The 25,000-nt window shown below is 43.7% G+C and overlaps 1 protein-coding gene across 1 annotated transcript in view; it reads left to right on the top strand.

Annotated features, from left to right (window-relative positions):
* Positions 1 to 25,000, top strand: part of epha4b (eph receptor A4b) — a gene marked incomplete at both ends in the record, with an annotated part of 93,394 nt that overhangs the window by 16,396 nt on the left and 51,998 nt on the right. Inside the window, 4 exons of the mRNA XM_080034062.1 lie at positions 3,664 to 3,728; positions 10,235 to 10,435; positions 12,283 to 12,390; positions 12,979 to 13,330. Coding sequence (XP_079890188.1) covers positions 3,664 to 3,728; positions 10,235 to 10,435; positions 12,283 to 12,390; positions 12,979 to 13,330 — 726 coding nt within the window. The remainder of the gene's footprint in view (positions 1 to 3,663; positions 3,729 to 10,234; positions 10,436 to 12,282; positions 12,391 to 12,978; positions 13,331 to 25,000) is intronic.

Here is a 25,000-nt window from a genome sequence, read left to right as displayed (position 1 = left end):
CAGCAGACCGGAAGCCATAGCTAATACATAATTGATGAGTCCACTCATTGATTACAAGTGATAAGTGTTATTGACAGGAGGTGTGAAGAGAAGAGGAAAAGTGTTGATGTGTACGTTTTTGTTCGTTTCCCAGCGGGCTGCATTTAGAATATGTAATAGCCTCAGAACCATTAGCTTACATTGCTTTGATAGTAAGCGTCTACTAGAAAAGTATTGATTTTCCTCATTTTTGAAATATGTATCTTGAAAATGTTTGCCTCCAACCCAACAGTGATGGAATTCAATGGAATTATTAAACATTATGGGAAATAAGCTTAGATGATCTGCTTTCACTCTGAATTAGGTGATAAATACCATATGTGTCAAGTGTGTAAAGTGACGGCTAACCAACTCATGATCTTTAAAACATAGCTGTCGGACTGTGAGAATTTGAAAATAAAAATATTTGGCCTATACCTTCCAAAAGTTGTTGTGCTGTTCCATTAGCAATTTCAGCAGGATGTCTGTCAGAACATATACTGAGGCCTTGGAGTTGGAAAAGTTTCAACTTCAGTGCAACATTTGCGCTTCCAATGCCTTATTAAATTCTTCTTAATAAAAAATACAGAGAGAAAGAAGAGAGACTGGGAGAAAGAATGACAGAGAAAACTTAAGATCTCTTGAGTTTTGTGACAGAGTCGTATACAAACACACTCGTACTCGGTGGCTGCATCCGCTGCTAGCTAGCAAACAGCTTACATGTACAGTCGGTAAATTGGCTGTTTGGAGCGAATACATTCAGACAGACTCCACAGGATGCTCCACAGATCAACAGTTTTAATAGGGGACAATTTCTTCAGTTGAAAGTAGTTTCAGTGAAAAAAAAACGTCATCCCATGACATTATTGTCTGGAAATCACCTCCATTGCCTTGAGGCATTGCAATGAGTGGGAGGCAGATATCTTAAAATATGGGCAAATAAAATCCAAACTATCTGCAAGCCTTGACACCAGCGGGGTTAGGTGAGGAAATGTGTTGTTTGTAATTAGGATGAATAGACCATTTCATTTATTTAGGTTCCAGTGGGTTTTTACTCGCTGTAAAACACATGAAAGGGTATTACACAAAGTGAGTCACAGAGAATATAATTGGCATAACTGTGTGTGGCGTGAACCATTTAGCTGAATTCCACCGACCGTGTTGATAGGAACCTTTATCTCTGAGCAATAATCTCTGAGTGTGTGTATCTGTGTGTGCCTCTCCGTTGGGATCTGATACCACACATTATTATACTATTATGTACTATTTCGGTACGCCACTCAAATGCCCATGAACTGAGGGAGGCGGCCTAAATGGTCTTTAGTCTCTGTGAATACACACAAAACGGCTGGAAGCTGCCGCTGACCTTTTACTGCTCAGCCTCTCTTCCCCTGCTGTTTCTGTCTCATCCATCTCATTTAATCTACCTCTCTCTCTCTCTCTCTCTCTCTCTCTCTCTCTCTCTCTCTCTCTCTCTCTCTCTCTCTTTCTCTCTCTCTCTCTCTTTCTCTCTCTCTCTCTCCACTCTTATTCTATGCTTCATATCACCACGTGCACCACCTCCTCTGTCGCTGGTTTCTCACGCAGACACACACTGATATGTGTGTGGCGTTACACACGCATACGCACGAGTACATGCACTAATACAGCATGACATGCCTCCCCGCTGTCACGCTGTGCTGAGCCGAGGTGAGTGGCTGGGATTCGGTAAGGGCCGATGAACAGCATGGGCGCGAGAGTGGGAGAGAGAAGGGAGAGGGAAAGATAGGAAAAGAGGAGGCAATTTTACATTTTCTTTGTTATACCCACATACGCAGAGAGGGCCTTGTAAACAGGCACTTTGAAACCCTCTTCAATCAAGTGATTAGTCTCATTTGAATTCAGGAGGACGCACGTGTTTTCTTTCTACTTTGGAACAGTTTTTCCAGGTCACTGCTTGTGAAAATTGGAGGAACATTTGTAAAGCGTGCTGCTATGAAGTGATGCAGACAGTGTTTTTTTTAAACTATATGTTCAAAGATTTGGTCAGAGGGAGGATAACCTGAGAGAACCACAATGTGTGTGTGAGAAAAAAAGACCGAAGCAGCTCTGGTCTCTGCAGATGGATACTGATTAAATATTGATGGTCAGCGGTGATGAAGGCTTGATTAGGACCTGACTGAGCCAAGCCCTTAACAAGCACTCACGCAGGCAGGCACGCACACACACACACACACACACACACACACACACACACACACACACACACACACACACACACACACACACACACACACACACACACACACACACACACACACACACACACACTTAAAGGTGACACAAACGCAGGTGCAGAAGCTGGTTGAGACTCTGAGCAGGTTTTCATTATGCCTCTCCGCTGGTTACCCTGCCACCTTCTTCTATTCACATTTCATTCTCACCTTCCTTGCGCCCCCCTCTCTCCACTTCCTCTTGTCACACAGAGATCAAAGACACAGGATACAGAAAGTGCAATCCAGAGCCAATTGCTCTGTGGCACCTCGTCCTTGGTGACGTTTTTCACGTGACACTCCGTCAGAATTGAAAGTTGTCGGCTTGGTTAACGGAAAATGTTTAAAAAAACAAAGACACATTTTCTTTCCTACCTATGATCCAGGATTGGTGATGATTGTGTCTTTGTGTACCGAGGTTTTAGGATTCCCAACAGTTTTTATAGCTGCTTTTATTCTGGAGAAGGGTTCGTACTTTACCACAAATGGTATTTCCCTTCGTCCCGATTGTATTTGGCTGGCAGAAATCTGAGATAAAACCTCTGTATGCATATGTATACTGTATCTTTTTTTTGTGGAACTTAGGCATTTTGAGCCTGTGAATTAGCGAAAACTGGGATTCTGATGGGATCGGATTCATAGCATTCACAATGGATATAAAGTTTCGGAAAGGTCTCTGCATTATTCTGTTGCAACCAATGGTTGAACTTGGGTGAAGCAGTTCTGACCATTAGAACAGCCTGGAGGCTCCTGCTTTAATTTGTGCAAACCAACGCATGTACCTGATTGTGGACTGTGACTGTTTGCATTATACCCAACCATACAGCATACATTGAAATCCATCGTAACCATTTTCAAAACAACCTTACCCCAGCCTCTCTTTCTCCCCCCCCCCCTTACAGAAAACAAGCTTCAAATGTTTAACAGCCATTTTACAAGGCTACAGGGCGAGCGGTTTGATATTCAAAAAGAGAGGTTTTGGGTGGAGTATCGCTTTAACGTCTGAAATGTAAATCTAACTGTAAAATATACTCTTGCCTCTGTATCCTGGTGCTGCGTCACTGACTGACTTTGCGTCCCCCTTGAACCATAACAGCTGCAGCACAACCACAGTCATCTTAAAGTTAAAATTATAGGTTTACCACTGCTGCTGTTGTGCTCAACTGACACAACAAAAGACACCCTTGTATAAAAGATGAGAGAACATCTTGGAGTTTTTACATAGGAGGTTGAAGGGTACAATATGGCGTGCTGTGACGCTTTCCAGACAGTCCCCACCACACTCTTTATGGACAACATTATAAGTCTTGATGAAATGAACTGACGTGATGAAATATGTTTTAGTATGTGTGTGTGTTAACGCGTTCCTTCTCTCTCCTCTGTGTTTTTGCAGTGACGTTGCTGGACTCCATGTCAGCGTTGGCTGACCTGGGCTGGGAGGCTTACCCTAATGAGGGGGTGAGTATATGAAGCACACCACACACACACACACACACACACACACACACACACACACACACATACACACACACACACACACACACACACACACACACACACACACAAATCTTCCTCAATTCATGCCCCAGCTGGCACCACTGGCAAGAACAACTCACAACTAGCTGGTTGTGTTGACATGTTTTATTTTTTTTCATAGCAAAGCAGCACAGACTCAAAGGAGAGTAGCAGCAGAAGCAGCACCAGAGAGTGTGTGTGTGTTTTTTTTAGAGAGCACTGGGTTCTTGAGCGCTGCTTGCTAAATCGGGAGTCTGCAGGGGGAATTTACAAATTATTTCCGCTGCGCTGAAAACGCGGTGGCACTGGTGCTTCCATTTATTACGGGTTGCAATTTTTTTTTAAAGCGGAGTGAGGGGACTGGGTGGAGGGGTAAAGGTTCTTATGTAAGAGGAGATGTTGTGTACATGTCGCTGCTATTTGCATATGTGTGTGTGTGTGTGTGTGTGTGCGTGCGTGCGTGCGTGCGTGTGTGCGTGCGTGCGTGCGTGTGTGTTAGAGAAGGGGTTTGTGCAGGTACAGGGACCGAGGCTGTCTGGAGAGCAGCCAATGTGCATCAGAAAATGACAACAGAGAAGTGAGAGGCAAACAGGAGGAGGCTGAGCAGGAAGGAGGAACGACATTGAAGTGCATTCAATAAAGAAATAAGAGTGGGTTCTGAATGTCACCGGAGCGCAGGAGCTGTTGAATGGCACTGAATTAATTCTATTTCTCCTTGAGTCACACTTCCCCTTCCGCCATTCAACATCGGTGTGTTAAATTGCAGGATGCCACACGCGGTTTCATGGTTGTGCACAGGCAGACAGGCAGCTCAAGTGAGCAAAGCCAAGCAAAGTTGTTTTTTCAAGCAGGCAAGGGTATCAAGTTCACTTAATTGAAATGCTCTGATTGTGTGGCCATATTGGGGATGTTTTGTGTATGCTTTCGGGGTTGTTTTTCTTTCACTGAGGTCCTTATTATAGAGGAACGGAGTGTGTTCCATCTGTGCTTTAGCCAAAAGGTTCAAACTCATAAACGTAAAAAAAATACAAAAGAGTACACAAGCTACTTTTATTGACAGTATAGTTCAGTTTGAGGGTGGCTTAACCGCAAAAGCACGTGTTGTTAGTTTTTTCCCCCAAAGAAATGTAGTCTGAGTAGTAAAAAAGATGTTTAATAAACTCCATTCTGTCCATCTTTTTTTCATGAACTGTCAACAGTGCATCTCCTCCCTGAATGTACTGTATGCAGACAAGGAGAGGAAACAGGCTCTATGGCCAACCACATAACCCCTCTGTCAAATAAATACTATCAATAGATCTTTGATAACACGGTATCAACTGAGACATTGTTAACAACCAAAGTGTTTTACTTTGGGTTTTCGGGCACAAGCTTTTATCAGCTGCTTTATCTGACCACGGAAATGAATCAATTGGTGAGAGCTCGTAAAGGCTTTGCTTTCATGGTTGCTCTTATTTGGTCTTGTGGTGCATGAAGGCGATGTTATCTTCATCCCAGATAATCTTGGTCGCCCCTGCTCTTTTTTTCAGCCTTAAAAGACAATTGCAAGAGGCTAAATTGTATCAAACAAATGGTTGATTCTGCTTCGTAAAAAATGAGCACCCAGTATTCCTCAGTTGCCATGAAACAAAAAGAAAATATCTTTCAATTTGCCGGATCGGAAAAAAAAGAAGAAAAAAAAGCTACATATAATGTACAAACAAGAAAAGGTTAACTGAAATGAATGAAAAGAGATTCTCCTGCATCTACCCATTTAGAAAAAAATACCATAACATTGCCAATTGAATTGTGACATTTAAAAAAATCAATATTATCAACATTTCCTACTAAACCAACTCTCGAGTTCCAATCCTCTTGTGTCTCACACCATCCCCATGCAGTAGTTTTTACTTTTTCATGTCAAACTTTGGGGATGTGTCGAGCAAAAATTACTTTTAGAACACTTTTTTTCAGAAAGTTACATCATCATCTCGTCTACTATCATTTCTGCCTGCAGATTGGCCTGACAAACACTGTACTACTGTGCCAACACAGCTTGGATTTTTTCGCAGTATCTCCCGGCTCAGCTCAGTACGAGTATCCCAAAACTCTATCCAAAGAAAGCGTCGGGGGGTTATTCTTGCGAGATGTAGCTTGGCTTTGAGAAGCTGAATGTTGTTTGCCAAAGAGCAGATGCCTCTATTTGCCATTCCCTGGACAGGCAGCACACACATCTCTATTTTTCTCCCTTGAAACAATATAGAACAATTCCTGTTGAATCTTACCTGGTGGTTAAAACAAAAAAGCAGTAGAGATACAGTAGAGACAACCAATCCTGTTGGCAACGGTGTTGTTTGTTTAACATAATTATACACGCGCGTCTCACAATGAATGTTGTAACAATTTAGCAATAGAAAAAACATTGTGTATCTACTATAAAAAGAGAAGCTATGAGACTGGGCAGTAATATGTGAGTGACAGACTGAGAGGCGAGAGGGCTGTGAGAGAAGAAGGTCTTATGTTTCGTATCAGAGGGATTATCTAGTTGACCTCCCGCTATAAACCTGCCGATTGGTCTCAGCGAGAGGCCAATTCCCACCCATCTGAGAACCGCTGTCTACCTGAATTAGTCCTAAACCACACTTGACCCTTCCCCTCCCGGCAGGTCAGGCTTAATCCAAGCCGTGAGGGGCCGGATGTGCCCGAGACTGCGTGGAGCGACCCACTTCTGTCACCAGGCCAGGGGTGTTCCTCGTGAGGGACACAAAACAGATACGTCTTAATGATGTTTGAAAATGGGAGGCCCCCACAGCAAGACTACTTGCTACCCCTCCCCCCTCTCTCTTCGTTTCCCTCTCTCTCTCTCTCTCCCTCGCGAAGCCAGAGCTCGTTCCAGAGTTTCGGAGGGTCAATTATGTCCTAGTCGTAGGTGTGCCCATCAGATGATTGCAGAAGGAGGGATATTATGTTAAGCTGGTGAGTGGTTGAACTTAAACCCTGATCCGACGTCTCTGCTTCACTTCAAAGCAATCAAGCGGGCTCGGTGCTGATTGGCCGAGGTGATTGAGGGTTCAGAGAAGGAGGGTTTTCTTCTGGCTGAATGCTAATTAGTGTTCAGACTGAACCAACACAGGCAACAGTTTTCACTGTGTGTGTGTGTGTGGGTGTGGTTGTGTGTTTAGAAGGTCACTTTAGGCTATCCAAACATTTTCCCGGTTTTGTTTTTTGATAGATTTTTTCTCTTAAGGGGCCGGTGTATCATTAGCAAATGTGGAGGCAAGCAGGTTGTTTTCATGCACACGAGCACACCTGTGCTCTGCAAACGGGCAAAAGTGACAATAAACAGACTCGCCCAACTAGGGAAATAAGTCGCTCACCAGGAAATGGCAGTAATCCAGCCACTCCAAACTCTGCCTACAAAGAAATAAACAAAGACATAATAAAGCCCTCTTTATCCCTCAATGCCTATTCCCATAAATGCTTTAATCACCACTCCCCGGGGACTCAGCATTTGTGTGTGTGTTTGTGTGTGTGTGTGTGTGTGTGTGTGTGTGTGTGTGTGTGTGTGTGTGTGTGTGTGTGTGTGTGTGTGGGTGGGTGTGTGCGACCGTCCTGTGATGTCCGACTGGTCTCAGCTCTGCACAGATGGGTCTATTTAGCTGCCAGGCGTGCCTGTAATTTACCAACATTCATTCCTCTCTCTCTCTTCTCCCTCTGTCTCTTGTTTTTTTTGTTATTTTAATTGAATGGAGCGCGGTTGATCACAAGGACTCTCGGTTGTTGTGTGTGTATAATGTCGAGGGCGAGACAGCGACACATTCTTATTACGTGAAACTCAAAACCGGCTGTCAGGGACGTTTGCTTAACAACAGCTTAAATACTTTCTATACTGCCTTCCTACTCTTTCTTCCACCATGTCTTCTCCTCCTCTCTGTTTTTGTAGCTGGGGGGGACTGTTGGGTCACGATCAAGAGAGAGCAGGGTTTTTGTACGAGCTCCAATTCATACACAGTAGACGTTTTTGGGGGGAGGCCGCTAAGATTAAAAGCATCTGAGTGTGCGAGAGAGCTGGAGAGGGAGTGAGAGAGTCTATGTGAGAACGTGTTGTTTTATGTGGATCTGTTTTAGTGCTCAGGACCTCGGAGGTGAAACACGTTGGGGCTCCTGCCCGGTTGTTGGGCCGTCACTTCAGATTAACCTCAAGAATCCAACCATAGCTTGGACCCCAATTGTCTGAAGGTTTCTCTTGGCCTTTTCTTTCCTCTCACTCTTTCCTTTAGTTTTTATTCGCTTGTCTTCTCTCTTTTCTCTCACTTCACCTCTCGGTTTACCTACCAGTCCACTTTCATTTGCATTGCAGACAGACAACGTTAGGAAGGACGGTTGGTAGTCACTCCAGTGGGTCTTGGTGTGGGCAGTTGTGTGCACGGCATGTGTGTATACAGTCAGTGTGTGCTGCTCATCCCTGTAGATACGTACATCAGGCTCTTTGTTTACTTGCTTTGATGGGATATGTGCTCATCACTCTGGAGCTTACAGCTTCAATCTTAGAGATGATGACAGGAGCTCAGAACAAAGATGGTGGTCCTCTCATCCCCTCACCGCAAACTAGGACTCATCCAGTTTTTGTGTGTGTGTGTGTGTGTGTGTGTGTGTGTGTGTGTGTGTGTGTCTTTGCACATGTGTATCCAAGAAATCCAGTTAGCTTCCTCTTGAATGGATCAGATATCCTGAGACACTGAAACCACATTGGTTTATTTTCCTTTTCTTTAAGGAATAGAAATGTACTTTCTGTGTCTTGGAGAGTGTGTGTGTGTGTGTGTGTGTGTGTGTGTGTGTGTGTGTGTGTGTGTGTGTGTGTGTGTGTGTGTGTGTGTGTGTGTGTGTGTGTGTGAGTGTGTGTGTGTGTGTGTGTGTGTGACATGTGCTTGTGTGTGTGACATGTGTGTGTGTGTGTGTGTGTGAGTGCGTGCGTGTAGATAGAAATGTTTTCCTGCTCATGCGAGAAGTGTTCTCAATTACTGCCTTAGTCTGAAGTGGAAACAGATGGTAGCAGATGACGGGAGACAAAGTAGCTCTGTCCTACCTACTCCTTCTCTCTCTCCCTCTCCTCTCTCTCTCTCTCTCTCTCTCTCTCTCTCTCTCTCTCTCTCTCTCTCTATGTCTCTCTCACACACACACACACACACACACACACACACACACACACACACACACACACACACACACACACACACACACACACACACACACACACACACACACACACACACACACACACACACACACACACACACACTTCCACCTCTTAAGCGTTAAATCATGCATTCACTCGAGAAAATCACTCTCACCCTGTGCACACGTGCTGCATAGACAAAGACGGGCCTTCAGTCACTTTTGACAGAGATCATCACTCACATTCGGCCCCCGACGTGAAAACAGAACATGCAGGCTTAGCGTTGGCTTGCATGTGAAAAGAAAACACACAGTTCAATGAACTTGGGCCCACTTTCCCATAAGCAATCTGTGTTTGACTGAGATCTGCTTTGTCCATTGACCGCTGATGAAATAAGACGGTGAGTGGTGCGGTTGTCAAGCCCGCCCCTGATCTGCCTAATGTCAATTCACCCTGGTTGCATGTCCACTTAGTCTTTGACTTGAAATGTAGGTTTTAGTTAAAAAGGGATTTCACCCATCAAGCAATCCTCAGCAACCTTTCTCCTTCCTCCCACCTCCGTTCCACTCTTTCCTTCACCTCTCTGTCCCCTCATTCTAACCACACATCCCTCCCAGTATTTCTCTATTTTCTTAGCTCCCTAAAGCTATAGCTGCGTAACTTTTTCCCATAAATGAACGTTGGTTACATTCAAGCCATCGCCAAATGAGTTGACACAAAGTTGATTAAACCTATCAGCTCCACAAAACTCTCTCTGTATTTCTCAGTATGGCAGCGTTTACAAACTGGTGTCAGCCCCCTGGCACTGGCACAGATGCTCAGAAAAATGCCAAGAAGCGCACAAGAAATGTTTCAGTTGTCGATTGTACTTCTAAGAAAACACCTGGATGAACACCTGAAGGTATAAAATCCCTGTGCAATCACTGAATGCTTACCTCATGTAGATGCGCCAACAGTTGTACTTACTCAGAATTCCTCATGGGGGGGTGGGGGCAACAGAAGTTACGCACTATAGCTTTAACTCTTCCTATCGTCTTTCACTCACCCTCTCCGCCTTCCTCTTTTATTTCTCCCATTTTCCATCCCCTCATCATCCCATGTATTTATTTTGCTCTCCATAAAAAAAACAGTCATCTGATCAATGTGAAGGATCCAAAATCCAATCGGAAGTTAAAAGTTTTCAAGGTAGTAAAATAAACAGTTATCTTTTTTTCATCTGGTAGACCCACTCTCTCTCTCTCTTTCCATTCTCGCTCTCTATAACCCATCTCTCTCTCTCTCTCTCATCCCTCAGTGGGAGGAGATCAGTGTGATGGATGAGAGGAACACTCCAATGAGGACCTACCAGGTGTGTAACGTCATGGAGGCCAACCAGAACAACTGGCTGAGGACGCGTCACATCAGCAGGGAGGGAGCGCAGCGTGTCTACATCGAAATCAAGTTCACCCTGAGGGACTGCAACAGCCTGCCCGGGGTCCCTGGCACCTGCAAAGAGGTGTGCATCACTTCACACACACACACACACACACACACACACACACACACACACACACACACACACACACACACACACACACACACACACACACACACACACACACACACACACACACACACACACACATACTAGAGGTGTAACAGTACACAAAAGTCACGGTTTCGGTACGTACCCCGGTTTTGAAGTCACGGTTCAGTACGGTAAGGTTCCCAGTTGAGAGTAAAACGGTACGAATGGTATGGCCTGTATTGTGACGGTTTTGTACGAATATGTGTATTGTTACACCTCTAACACATACGAACAACACACAGGATAAAATACATGCAAGCCTGTGAACACACTTGCAAAATGGTGGCCGATAACAACTGTCATTGCAACTGTGTGTACGTGTGCTGGTTGTTTTTTTTCCCACTCCAGACATAGTTTGAGTTTTCTGACCAGCTCATTGGCTGCCGTTGTGTACATGCATGCACTCTGGGTTTTTCTTTCACAGAGAATCGAGTAAAAAGACACATGTCGGTTTTGGAGATCAATAGCACAGGGAGTGAGTTTGATCTGGAACGTGGTGGAGTCAGAAATTGTTGTGAGTCTTATGGGTTTGCCTCAGGAAAATCACTTTTGCCAAGCTGCAAAAACATTCTCTGACTGTGCAGCAACCTCGGCCTTTCGAAAAGAAAATTGATTTGACATTAATGCAATCAGTATTTTTCACATCTCCAACTTATCGAACGTGCTTAGTAGCTACATATTGTGCTGAAAATGGTAGATTAATCGGAATTCAAATGACATTTGCAAATGAGAACCAATTCTCACTGAAGCACATGCAATCGACACTTTGTTACAGTAAGTGGGCTTAGCAAATCAACTGAATCAGCAGATTGACTTTGATAACACTTCTCTGCATTTTCAAGTAGGTCTGCTCGATCTTAATATAGCATCTGATACAATTATATGTCGCATTGTTTACTTTTTCCTTTACAGCAGCAGAAAATGTAGACGCTCAAGACAGACAATAGCATTGAATCACGCAGGAGAAAAGAAACCCTAGAAATGTATTTTTATTTTTATCATAATGAGGTTAGGTGGTGATGGTTGCACATAAATTCTATGGACAATAATTTATTGGCCTTGAAGTGAACAAAGCCAGTTTACACACATACTTATAAAAATGAACATTAAATCAGAGGAATGGAAGGATTTGTGTTCCCCCGTGGTAGTTTCTCGATGTATTATAATTATTGCTTGGTATAAAATAAATCATTATTCTGCGGATGATACTACATTACAATTCAGAGAAGGGAAATGGTTATTCTAAATATCTTTTTCACACACACACACACAAACAGGCAGATGGATGTATGGATAAATAGACGAAAGGCGTGAAAGGAATGACATGAGAGAAAATGAACCAGACAAGGCTCCAGATTTTTTTTATGCCCTCTGCACCCCTTTCACTCTCAATACATCTCCAGAATAGAGTGGTGGAGATAATACTAGTATGAGACAGTATATAGAGCTGCACTTTCCCAGAGCTGCAGACAATGTTCCTAACTGGCCATCAAAACAGATGGACTGAGATTTTTTAAATGAAGCAACAGAAAAGCAGGAGAACTTTGGGGGCCCTTGTTAAAATTTCACAGTGGACGAACTGTCCTGTTTTTTTTTTGTCTGGCTTTACTTTGTGTTTTTCTTTTGTGTCTGAATACTTTAAAAAAATGTTGTCGAAGAACATCAAGAACATATATTTCACAAAGAAAAGTTACAAGAAGGTCTCCAGTTATATGGGTTTTTCATTAGATGATGTAGAGTTTGAAATCGGTGTTGTTTGTTTTTTTGTTTTGCAGACATTCAACATGTACTACTATGAGTCCAACAATGCCAACCTGTGGTTCATCAAAGAAAGCCAGTATGTCAAGATCGATACCATCGCTGCAGATGAGAGTTTCACACAGGTATGGATACACACACACACACACAGTGACACACATACACGCACGCACACACACACACACACGCACACACGCACACAAGCGTTGAATTTGATCAAATTTGTAAGTCTTCAATCTGGATTTTTAATTGCTGCCGTCTTTTATCAAAAGTAAAAAAGGGGATCAAAGTTTCTCCCATTGTAGCTGTATGCTGGCATTCTCTTGTACTGCGTTTATATAATGATATTATATTGATCTAAGCTTTAAGCTCTGTCTGTATGTGGCCACCTGATTTGCATTCAGAAATTAGATATTCACCATTCGCCACCTACTCTTAGAAAATAAATCTGAATTTGAACATGAGTAATATTCCAACTTAGCTATCATATTCCAATTGCTTGCAAAATTGTCAGGAGATAATTATTTCGGTCTTGAATAATTGCAGTCGCTTTTTCAGTTTCAGGCAGTGACATCTGACCCAAAATACATTAAAAACATGTAGGACCCCCCCCCCCCTCCCCCTCACCCCCCAAAAAAAATGTAATCAAAAAAATATCTCCCATTAAAATGAACTAAGACCTGTTACAAAAAATAAATCCTTTTTCTCCCCAGGTGGACGTCGGCGACCGCGTGATGAAGCTGAACACGGAGGTGCGCGACATCAGCAACCTGAGTAAAAAAGGTTTCTACCTGGCCTTCCAGGACCTGGGCGCCTGCATCGCTCTGGTCTCTGTCAGGGTGTTCTACAAGAAGTGTCCGCTCACTGTGCTCAACTTGGCCCAGTTTCCCGACACCATCACGGGCGGAGACACGGCGCTGGTGGAGGTCCACGGCGTGTGTGTTAACGCCTCCGAGGAGTTTGAGGATCCCAAGATGTACTGCAGCGCCGACGGAGGCTGGCTGGTGCCCATCGGGAGGTGTGTGTGCAAGTCGGGCTTCGAAGAGAACAAGGATGTCTGCCAACGTAAGTGGGGGAGTGGAGGTTCTGCAGGGGCATGTGTGGGACCTATTTGTCTTAACTGGTGTGTGTGTGTGTGTGTGTGTGTGTGTGTGTGTGTGTGTGTGTGTGTGTGCGAGAGAGAGAGAGAGAGAGAATGGACAAGGACAAGGACAAATTTAAATAGGCAAGAAAAAGAAAATAATGTGCAAGGTTATGTCATGCATTTGCTCTCATGCTTATGCGTTCCTGGAAAGTGACTTCATTATTGCACACTTGAGTGTATGTTCTATAGTGTGCATCACTGTACACAGTGTTCTGATTAAGACTGGCCTCCTGAAATGAAAGCAACCCGGCTGTCAAAGTACGAAATGTGAGATTCCCTATACAGCTAAAGAGCCCTTATACTGTAAAGAAAACACTGCTATCAGATCCGTTTCTGCTCTCTGTGATGTGAATATGTGATGTGTAAACGTGTGTGTGTGTGTGTGTGTCTGTGTGTGTGTGTGTGTGTGTCTGTGTCTGTGTCTGTGTCTGTGCCTGCTTGTGTGTGCTGAGGTGTTTCGGCACTGTATAAAGTTTGCTGTGAAACTGAGAGACTGACAATGTGCGTATTTAGGTTACTGTGCACATGTGTAAGTGTGTCGTCTGTGTCAGTGTGTGTGTGTGTGTGTGTGTGTGTGCGTGTGTGTGTGCGTGTGTGTGTGTGTATGTGTGTGTGTGTGGTTGTGTGTGGTTGTGCGTGTGTGTGCGTGCGTGTGCATGTGCGCATGTGCGTGTGTGTGTGTGTGTGTCAGAGCACCCAACACTGCAAGGACAGTTCTTGCAGAGAAAAGGGTAAGAGTCGCTTTGAGGCATCTCCTCTTTTTTTTTAAATTGTGTGTGTGTTTATCAGAGCTGAATATCTTATTTCCCCTGCTGAGTAGGGGAGAGCGGTACTAGTGTGTGAGAAAATGCTTATTGATGTGTTTGAGTTGTGGGAGGAGAGGAGAAGGTATGCCTTAGGAAGCAGATTATTAAATCATAAAACTCCACAGATGGTGTGTGAAGTGTGTGTGTGTGTATGTGTATATGTGTGTGTGTGTGTGTGTGTTTGTGTGTGTGCTTACTGTGCATGCATGCATTCGAGTGCACACGCAGTATAAGCCACACGCCGTCACCTGTCCCCACAGGCTAACTTCTTCCCCCCGAAAAAGAAAATGGAAATCAAAGATATTCATAACTGCAAACTTTGAAATCGCTGCAGATTTTGTTGTTGTTTTTTTAGCCAATGCGCCAAGAAAATGCTGGCAGTTGGGCCTTAGAGACAAGTAAATAAGAACAGAAGGGTGTATAGTCTGCAGTTTGCGGCCTGGTAATGTGCACAGATTGTGGCAGAACTCGGCATCTCAATCACCAAACGCCCACTGTTGAGCTACATGTCTGACTTGTAGGCGATGACAGGTTTTCAAATGACTTCACTATCGGCAGTGTACTTACGTCTCATTGCGTTTGTCGAGCCTTTATTTAAAGTCCTGCCTGGCTGACGCAGCAAAACAAACGCTTGACCTCAGTGATCTCCATGACCTCATCAGTCTGCTCCCTGAGTCTTATTGCTTCAGAGAGAATGAATAAAGCGATGTGAGCGTGTTTAACAAGCCAGCTTTACAGTTTTTTACGATCGCACAAACACTAAAATCAAAAGTATTACACAATTATCAAAACCTTAAACTCAAGAAGCAAACCATTGGCTATATGTGCACCACTATAAGCACAAAGTCAGCCTCACACTTTTTGCAAAACAATACAAACAGTGATTTGCAAAACACTAAACACACTTAAACACATTAGACACAGGAGGATATCATGATGTCACCTCATTGCAATTCCAAAGCACTGACTGTCAAACTACCAAACACATGAGCCAGTCAGTAAACACAGCCATTAGGTGCGCAAACACATGATTGCTTTATTCTAAACACTCCAATCAGGTTCAAGCACTATACAAATGGAGCAGGTAAGTTCACCTGCCTTTACAGTAACCAAAATGGAAGGAGTCAGAAGAACAGTGAGAGTGAGGGTGAGAGGGGGAATCCACAGAGGTCCACAGATCCGTCATGCCAATATTAGCCCTTACAACACACCTCACATACTCACATTTTTAGACTGATTGCACAACATAGTCACAGCAGGTAACCAAATGCACCAGATGCAATACATTGTCATCTGGGACAATGTGTCATTCCATCGTGCTGCTCTGGTCCAAAACTGGTTTCAACACCATCCACAGTCCACAGTTCACAGTTCTATACCTTCCACCATACCCTCTGAAGGATGTGGATGAAATTCTCTGGACAGATCCAGCTAGGCGAAGAGATACTACAATGTCTAGTATGTTCTATACTGTATTTTCTGTTTCCTTTATCAGCTTTTTTTATTTATGTATTACAGTATCTGTAATTTGTAAGCTGTACTAGATACAGTATGTTATGGGTGTTGTTGTTTCCTTGGATAACAGTGTTACTGTATGCAGACTACTGCGTTTGGTTGTGATTTTCCATGTTGACTGATTTGGGTGTATGAGAAATAAATTATATTTTCCTCAGTCTGCAGCATTGGTCTTGTCAAGTGTTTTGTGAACTTCTTGTATATTTGCACTTTCTCTGTGTACTTTATATACATTACTCAAATCACTGAGAAGTAGAATTACTAAAAGTGTTTAAGGTTAGCAACAGCAGTGTGTAACTGGTTCAGACAGAATTAAGTTATATGCAAAGTGTGTGTTTCATATGGCGACAAAATATGTTTTTTATAAAATAGTGTATAGTTTTGAAAAGAGTATTTCATTTTGCAAAGGGTCTGAGGTGTTTTGGTAATTGGGTGTTTAGTGTGCTAATTGTGTGTAGTGTTTTGAGAAATCGGGCCCTGTTTTCAAAATCGTGCTTAAGCAATCGAAAAAAACTGTAAGTTGATAACATTGTGCTGGTGTGTATGTGTGTTTGTGCATGTGTGCTGTCGTCGTGTGTTGAGGTAATGACGGACTCTTATTGACAGTCTGAGGTCAGAGGGCGGGAAATTTATGGTGTCCCTTGCCTTATAAGATATGGTCAGTACAGACTGGAATATGTGTGTGTGTGTGTGTGTGTGTGTGTGTGTGTGTGTGTGTGTGTGTGTGTGTGTGTGTTCGGCGAAGGCAAAGGAAGAAAAGACAGGTTTTTGGTTTCAATTCATTTCGAGGCAAATTTTCTGGCGTAGCAATTGTTCTGGAAACAATCATCTGGCATTTTCCTATATATTTTGATTCCATTTGTGGTGAACTAAAGCTTCCCTGCTGCAGGGTTGTCAATGCCACCTACTCGGTATTCGGCAAAAACACACATTCTTTGTGGGATTTTGCGAAGGATTTGTATAGCTTCTCGTCCAGCAGGAGAATTCGCCGTCCCACGTACTGTATGTCAGGCTTTTTTGTATAATTCTTTTTATTTTGTTTTTTTTGTAACAATAAGCAAACAAACAAACAAACAACACCAGACAATACATACAAGCTAAGAAAAGAGAGAGGCTAACATATCTCACATTTTGTTTTTCGTTGCCTGTGAAATAATAAATGCCAAATTCACGCCTCGGAAAAAAACAGCTTTCTTTCTGTTAAATTGACGTCAATGGGAGCGTGTGCTATTTACTCTATGTTCACATGTGCCTCTATATTCACGCTTGCATTGTTCCCTTCCCTCGTCAAAATTACACTTAGCCGAGTAACAGCTGATCTGCAATCAGCCCTGCTTTTAGCAAAGACATGAGGACAGAGAGAAGTACAATAACCCCAGTTCGTTAGGGCTTTAATGTGTCCCTGAGAGAACAAGGGGCCAGGGGCTTTTAAAGAGCCCTCGCCAGCGCTCAACGTCAGTGCCAAACAAAAGGTTCCTGCCCTTACACATCTCCAAAGGTCTTCCATAGGGAAAACCCACCGCGCTAATGCATATAAATCACCCTCTCTAGTTTGCCGTCGCACAAAGAGATGAAGGGGCTGAGGTGGTGATGAGAGCTGGGGAAAAGGACTGTGTGTGTGTGTGTGTGTGTGGGAGGGGGGGTAATCGTCACCATGGTGCAGGTGAACAAGCCCTTAAAATGGATGCATTGAATTTGCCTTTTCTGCGTGGTTGTTTTTGCTCTTTTCGTTACCATTTAGCTGCTCCGATACTCATTGTATTTTTTTCTTGCTCTAGTGTTCTGTGTGTGGACCCCCTTTTTGTCTCTGTGACATTCTCCTTCCCTGCATCTAATTCCCCTCCACACACACACACACACACACACACACACACACACACACACACACACACACACACACACACACACACACACACACACACACACACACACACACACACACACACACACACACACACACACACACACACACACACACACACACTCTCTATCGCTCTCTGCCTCTCTCTATCTCTCTCTCTATGTGTCCCTGTCTCTCTCTCTTGGTGTGAGGCGCTAATGGAATCATTACTGGCCTCTCTGTGTTAGACAAACACCAGACACCTCCAATTACAGCCTTTTTTCCCTCAATCTCTGGCTCTCTCTCCCCGCCTCTCAGCTATTTTCTAACCTCGCTGTGGTGTCTGCTCCTATAATGGGACTGTTCTGAATCTACACCTCTCTTCTTCTTTCTCACCAAGTAGCCCCCCCCATCCTTTTTCTGCTCCCAACCCATCCTTTCTGATACAGTCTTCCTTCTTTACCTCCCCATTTTTCTTCCTGTCTCTCTCTTTCCTCCTTGCAGGCTTCATCTCCTCTGTCTGCACTCGTTAAACATTTATAGATCACGGGTTCATCTTTCCCTTTTTCTATTTTCCCAACCCAATGCTAAGCCCTTATTCCCTGAAGTGAGGCACAAAGTGTGTTTAAATGTGTGTGTGTGTGTGTGTGTGTGTGTGTGTGTGTGTGTGTGTGTGTGTGTGTGTGTGTGTGTGTGTGTGTGTGTGTGTGTGTGTGTGTGTGTGTGTGTGTGTGTGTGTGTGTGTGTGTCTGTGTGTGTGTGTGTTTAGATGTTGCTAATGTTGGACACTGGATTAGATTGTATCTGGTGCATCGTGTTGTGACAAAAGGGGATGTTGCGCTCACACACAGAGTAGGCCACTGTTCCTCCAGCATGAACTGAGAAAGTAGCAACTAAAGAAATACACTGAGTTCATGGGAAGAGTGGGATATAATGAATGTGAATGGCATACATTATCTATATATACAGCAGTGTTTCCCACTAATGTATCATTCCGTGGCGGGCCGCCACACTTTCATTTTGCCCCGCCACACTTTCACTTTCACTTTCACTTTATTTTTTATTTATTTTTATTTTTTTATATATGTATATTTTACTATTTAAAAATATACATGTATACATTTCATTTGCAATGCGCAAGTTTCACTTGGAAACAATAGCATTTCCGCATAAAAATCTTTAACGTGTGATTCGCGCTGTGATCTCAAGAAACAATATTTCCTTCAATCATGGACGTATTATCAAAGCGCCGCTTGAGGGATCGAGGCTTCAATCTCCCCGAGTCAATCAGCCCCTCCCCCTGCGGTGTCAACACGCGCTGTGACTGTATTCATAAGTAGCTATTTTCTGCAATTTTTCCATCACAATTCATTCTGCGCTCTTTGAGCACCCTCTGCTGGAAAGAATATTGTGAGCTATCCTTCGTGATTGTAGTCACAGTTATTTGAGTACTAGTAATTCAACAATCTAATAAAACAAAAGGGCGCTTGTGTTCACTCTTTTGAACCACAGGTAACCACCACCTTTGCTTAATTTTTTTGATGGCTCAAATGTGTATCATAGAAAATTATTTATCCATTAACCATTGATAAGTGTGTTAAACTCCATCTTAATCACCATTTATATAGGAATAGTGTTCCTCAAAGTACACCAGATTGATGCATTTAACATTTAAAAGGTACAACATTTTCTTCCGGGGGAGCATACCCTAGGGGGGTCCGGGGTCCCCCCCCCCCCCACACTTTCAAAGAATTCTGTGGGAAACACTGTATACAGTAAAGGCTAACATAACAATAAAGCTTGCACTACTTTATACATTATAAAAGACCTAAACCATTACATTTTTGGGGTATTTTAGGTGCAGGTAAATCTAATGATTGGACTCTTTGTTCTCCAGATTGCATTGTATGTTTGCCTGTAATCCACAAGAAGTCACTATGTAAACTATGGAACTTGTAAAGTGACAGTACTTTACTTAAAATGGTGATGGGCACTGCGGTATTCTCTTTAGCAAACTTGGCTCGGAAAGGAGTGCAATTGTTAGGGACTATTTTTAGCCACGGATTAATACACATCGGGTGCTATGGGGAGGATTGAAAGCAGAAGGGCAGTTTACGTGGGAGGGACTTAAAACTGTGCCCGTGTTTATTGTAAAAGGTGGTGGTGGGGGGGGGGGGGGGGGGGCAAAACAACCAGAGCAATGACTCACTGATGTGTTTTTAATGTTTTTAGAAAAAACAGAAGACAGGGGGAAAAGCCCTATCAGAGATTTGCTGCAAAGACAATACAATGCTAGAAGGGATATCCACACGTCATTAATGTTGGCCTTTTCATGAGATATGTTGACAGCAATATAGATTACAGTCGGCCTCGGCTTTTAATGTTAAACAATGCTACATAATACGCAAGGCTTTGTGTTATTTCAGTCACTGTTGTGTTTTCTGTGTATACTGTAGGGTGTAGTAGGGTGTATTTAACACACTGTCGAATCGAAGGCCGTGGCACTGCTGCTCGATCACATTAAATCATACTCATATCCTGCTCTGTCATCACTGGGGTTATATCATATCTCTCTCTCACTCTTTCTCCCTGCCTCTCCATCACTCGCACACCCATTGTCAGTTCTCCTCCATCTCTCTCCACCCCATGCAGAGTCCTCTCTGTCTGTGCAGCTGGTTGAAAATGTAGTGAGTTCCCCTCTCAAGCCTGGCCCTGCTTTAAGCCCTAGGGGTACATGCTGAAGGGCAGGAGTGTGTGTGTGGGCAGCTCTGGTGTGGTGTGTGTGTGTGTGTGTGTGTGTGTGTGTGTGTGTGTGTGTGTGTGTGTCCTGTCCTTCTCTGTGTGTTTGACAACACCAATTACTGGCTCAAATGCCTAAGAGATGGAGGAGACAGAGTGGAGAAGGACAGACACCTGTCACCTCGACACAACTTCTCTCTCTTTCTCTCTCTCTCCCCCCCCCCCCTCTCTCTCTCTCTCTCTCTCTCTCTATTTCTTAGCGGGCAAAAATAATATAGGTCAGCATGACACTTGTCTGTCTGTCTCACGGTCCGTTTCTTCACTTTTATCTTCGTTTGTCTGTTTGATGCTGGCAACACGGAGCAAGACCCTACAAGAGGAGCTCTTCAAAAGGCATAACACGCTTCACACTGGCTCCACTTTTCTATTCCCCACTTTTCTATTCCCAATGACTTGAAATAACATAAGTCTGGGAAAGAGTTCACTTGATATAGGATTGTTGCCAGGTTTTTTTTAGGATGTTGAAAGAGATGATGCATCAACTGAAATAAATGTTGTAACAGCATGTGTGTCTGTATTACTGTGATTTGGACATTTAGAATTCACCACTCAAAGTCAGTGGCGGCTCCTGACAATAATCTCAGGGGGGGCAATTGTTGCCATGATGGGAAATATGACCCAAAATTAACCTAAATCAGATAGCATATGACAATGTCATATTGCATTTAACTGTTTGTTTTTCCTGTTCATCTGGCATAACCACTCTGGCAACATTAGACAAGCATTGCACTGTACAGTATTTTTGGAAATTAAGTTAGTTAATTTCTTGAATAAAATTATTTTAGCTCTAAAATGATTTAATTATCCGGCTGTGGCCATCACAGATAACTTGTCATCTACCAATGTGCTCCTCAGATAGGCTTCCTTTAAAAGTTAGGAGACAAAAATGGATGCTGGCATAGCATGTGCAACATTAACAGTGCTAATCATCACATTGGTTTGGGTTACTACTGTCTACAGCACTTGGTAGGCGGGTTTATGTCGGACGGTGAAAGCAGCTGTCAGCTAAACGACGATCAACAGCTGATCGCCGTTCAATAGCCGATCAGCTGTTGAACGGCGCTGGCTCGTATATGCAGATTGATGTTTAATGTTTGTTTTACCTTTTCTGAGAGATGATGCATAGGGGTGACACCCAAAGTTATCCATGCGGTCTCTGTGCTGCCATCAGGATGGATAAAAAGCCAGTATACAGTCCATATCATCATGCAGCGGCAGCAGGACAGAGCGTTAGCGCATTAGCATCCTGCTAGCCTCGTTAGCCGTTCAAACGAGCCCCGTGAAAATCCGCGTTTACAAGATCCCCCAATCCATCTTGGTAGATACTTGCTTGATGGTTACATTTTGTCTGGGAAAGACCTAGTCCGAGTCCGATCAAGTAAGTAGCTTGCCAGCCTAGCCTGAGTTGATATAAAGTTGTGTTGGTCTTGAATATGACCGCTCTGGGCTGCATACTGGACATGTGACTGTATCAGTCACTGTAATTGGTTTATTGTTTACTGTACGTATGACGACAACACGTTAGGGCGAGCACCCCCGGAACCCATAGAGATTGCATTGCGAGGCTTGCAGTTTGAAAAAAAAAAGTTTTACATTGATGTCTATGGGAGCGCTGGGGGCGATTTTCAACCAGCCCGACATCGCCCCAGAGTGACGGTACAGAGCACAGACGCTGATTGTACAATGATATTCAGACTTAGATGCAGGTAAAAACTGTATTGTAATCATAAATTATGATTATTAATACAAAAAAAAAAAAAAAAACATCATTATTATTCATTATTATATTTTCGTTTTTTGCTGATATGGCTCAAGGAGGGCGGCGCCCTATCGCCCTCTATGGGCGAGCCGCCACTGCTCAAAGTGTTACATCTCGTAAGCTGTGCATGTTAAAACAACACAGTGTTATGAAGGGTTACGTGCTGGAATATTTCAAGGCACAGAAACTTCCCGAAGCCTTAGTTTGTCAAATGGTTTTGGTTGCCAGTTTTGGTATCTGTATGAGATATATAAAAAAAAAAAAAATCTGTGCTCATCGAATACATATCTGCCAAATTCCAGCACTAGAGACTACACAGACGTGTAAAAGCAGTGTTTCACTTCTAAATAACTCCAATGTTGAACTAATTCTTTGAGGCGTGTAACCCCTTAAAGCCAGGAAAACATCACACATCGCTTTAGCTCCGAACAAACTCCAAACCCAACTTGACCACAACTACGTATGAGATCATAACTTTCGGGAGGGATTATTTAAGTCCTGTGTAATGTCATTTTCAGGAGAGTAGAACGGGAGAAAAAAAAGAAAAAGCGGTTTGATATTTCTGGAAAACATTGCTTAACCTTTGGAGGGGGAATTGGGCTTTTCAGTTCGCCCATTGACGGAGGGCGATCAAAGGGCCGGCTGCTCAGCCATTGGGTCGGTCAGACCTGGCTCTGACTACGGTGCAGCAGGAAAGGATTTACATTGAATTCCTTTGTTTGCTCTTTGCAATGAAACTTGACATTCTGTACGGATTAAATGAAAGATATATATGCTGCATGTGCTGTCAAGATATGCACTGAGATGCATGATGAAAGAAAGACTGAGGCGCACATGTTGAAAGGCTGCACACACACACACACACACACACACACACACACACACACACACACACACACACACACACACACACACACACACACACACACACAATAGACTTATAAACTTAATATCTCATAAGAGGATTGCAGCCTCTGTTCATAATGAAAGGTTTGAGCAGGGAACAGATGTAGGGAAAGGCTAATCTCACACCTGTGAAAGACATTGAGCTCATTTACAGAGGGGCTGCGTGTGTGTGTGTGTGTGTGTGTGTGTGTGTGTGTGTGTGTGTGTGTGTGTGTGTGTGTGTGTGTGTTGTGTGTATGTGTGTGTGTGTGTGTGTGTGTGTGTGTGTGTTGAAAGCTCAGTAGGGAACCAGGCTTTCTTTATTGCCTCTCCACCAGTGAGGACGATCTATGCCTCTATCATTACAGCAGAAGTTTGGTGTGTGATGTGGACAGTCCAGGCAGTCGGGAAGGTGAGCATTTTTATGTTGATCACATACAGACTTTTGAAGGTCAAGAGCTCCCTCCTGCATGTAGTATGTTCACACACAGACACAGGCGGACACACACACACACAACCACACACACACACACACACACACACACACACACACACCAAACAGGCACACACACACACACACAGACACACACTCACACACATTCAGTTTTCTCCTTTCTTTGCTCCTTCCATAGTGGCAGCTCAGGGAGCTTGAGAGCATGAAGGTGCAGGTAGGACAGGCGTGGGCGGCTAACAGAAGGATTTAGACAGCAAGTCAAGTGATTTTTTTGAGTGTATACAGTCCGTGTGTGTGTGTGTGTGTGTGTGTGCGTGTGTGTGTGTGTGTGTGTGTGTGTGTGTGCGTGTGTGTGTGTGTGTGCGTGTGTGTGTGTGTGTGTGTTTGTACACGGCTGCAGGCATTAGGGCATTAAGCTGCTGAAGTGTCAGACAGCAGGGTGTTACAGCCAGATGTTCTAAAAGGACAAATGGAATACATGGGCTGAGTAAAAGGGAAGTCATCTATCCATCTATCTACCCATCTGTGTCTTTCTTTTACTCAACAAGTCCGTCTCTTCTCTTTCCATTTATTTGCAAAACGATGGCTACCGGCTTTTTCAATCATTTCACCTTTATTCACCTTTATCTCCTCCCCGCTCACATGTCCCCCTCCTAAACTCCATTCCTTTTTCCCTCCCCCCTTCTCTCTCCTCTCTTTTGTGTCTGAATAAAATGACACACAAAATCACAAAAGGCTTAGGCGCCCGCTGTATCCTCTCTGCACACCACAGTCCCTCTTCTACACATACCCACACAGCACTGACCCAGATAATGTCTAGTATCCACACAGAACAGCACAGCTTCCATGGCTGATCTCTCGCCAGTCACACAAGCCCAGTTTGCCAAAGGCCACCTTATAGCACCGAGGCGTGTTTACGCCGCTGATGTGTTAGCCACAACGAAAAAACCTTGAGGACGTCTGGGTGTGTTTTTTGAGGAGACAGGACCTCATACTCAGGACCCGGCTGGCAGAGTCTGGTGCAGTCAGTGAGTTGAGCTGCATGTGCGAACACCAACCCTTAGAGAGTTAAAGGAGGTAAAAGCAGGCCAAGGACTGAGAAAACTGTGAACGCGTGTTTCCACTCCTCACGTCCTTATATAGCATAATTCCCTGCATACAAAAGGCAGGAAGCGAGGGAGCGAGGTGTATAGAATAGAGAGTTTCGGTGTCTCCTTTGGGGCACAGTCTCCATTAATTGGCATGCGTTCCATGTTGCAGTTGAGTACTTATAGCTACGGATAAACATGTGTGCACTCCTGGGAAAGTTCATCATTTTCACATTTCTATTGTGTTGAATCAGTGTTGAGTTGACTCCACTTAAGATCCAAAGGTTCCGAGAAAAGTGCGTGTGTGTGTGTGTGTGTGTGTGTGTGTGTGTGTGTGTGTGTGTGTGTGTGTGTGTGTGTGTGTGTGTGTGTGTGTGTGTGTGTGTGTGTGTGTGTGTGTGTGTGTGCAGAGAGGAGAGGAGAGGAGGCATGCCGGCAGCCAGCG

This window comes from Ammodytes marinus (assembly GCF_949987685.1).
Source record: "Ammodytes marinus genome assembly, chromosome: 9".
NCBI lineage: Eukaryota > Metazoa > Chordata > Actinopteri > Uranoscopiformes > Ammodytidae > Ammodytes > Ammodytes marinus.
The sequence above is the reverse complement of the archived record's forward strand: the minus strand, read 5'-3'. Positions and strand labels throughout refer to the sequence as shown.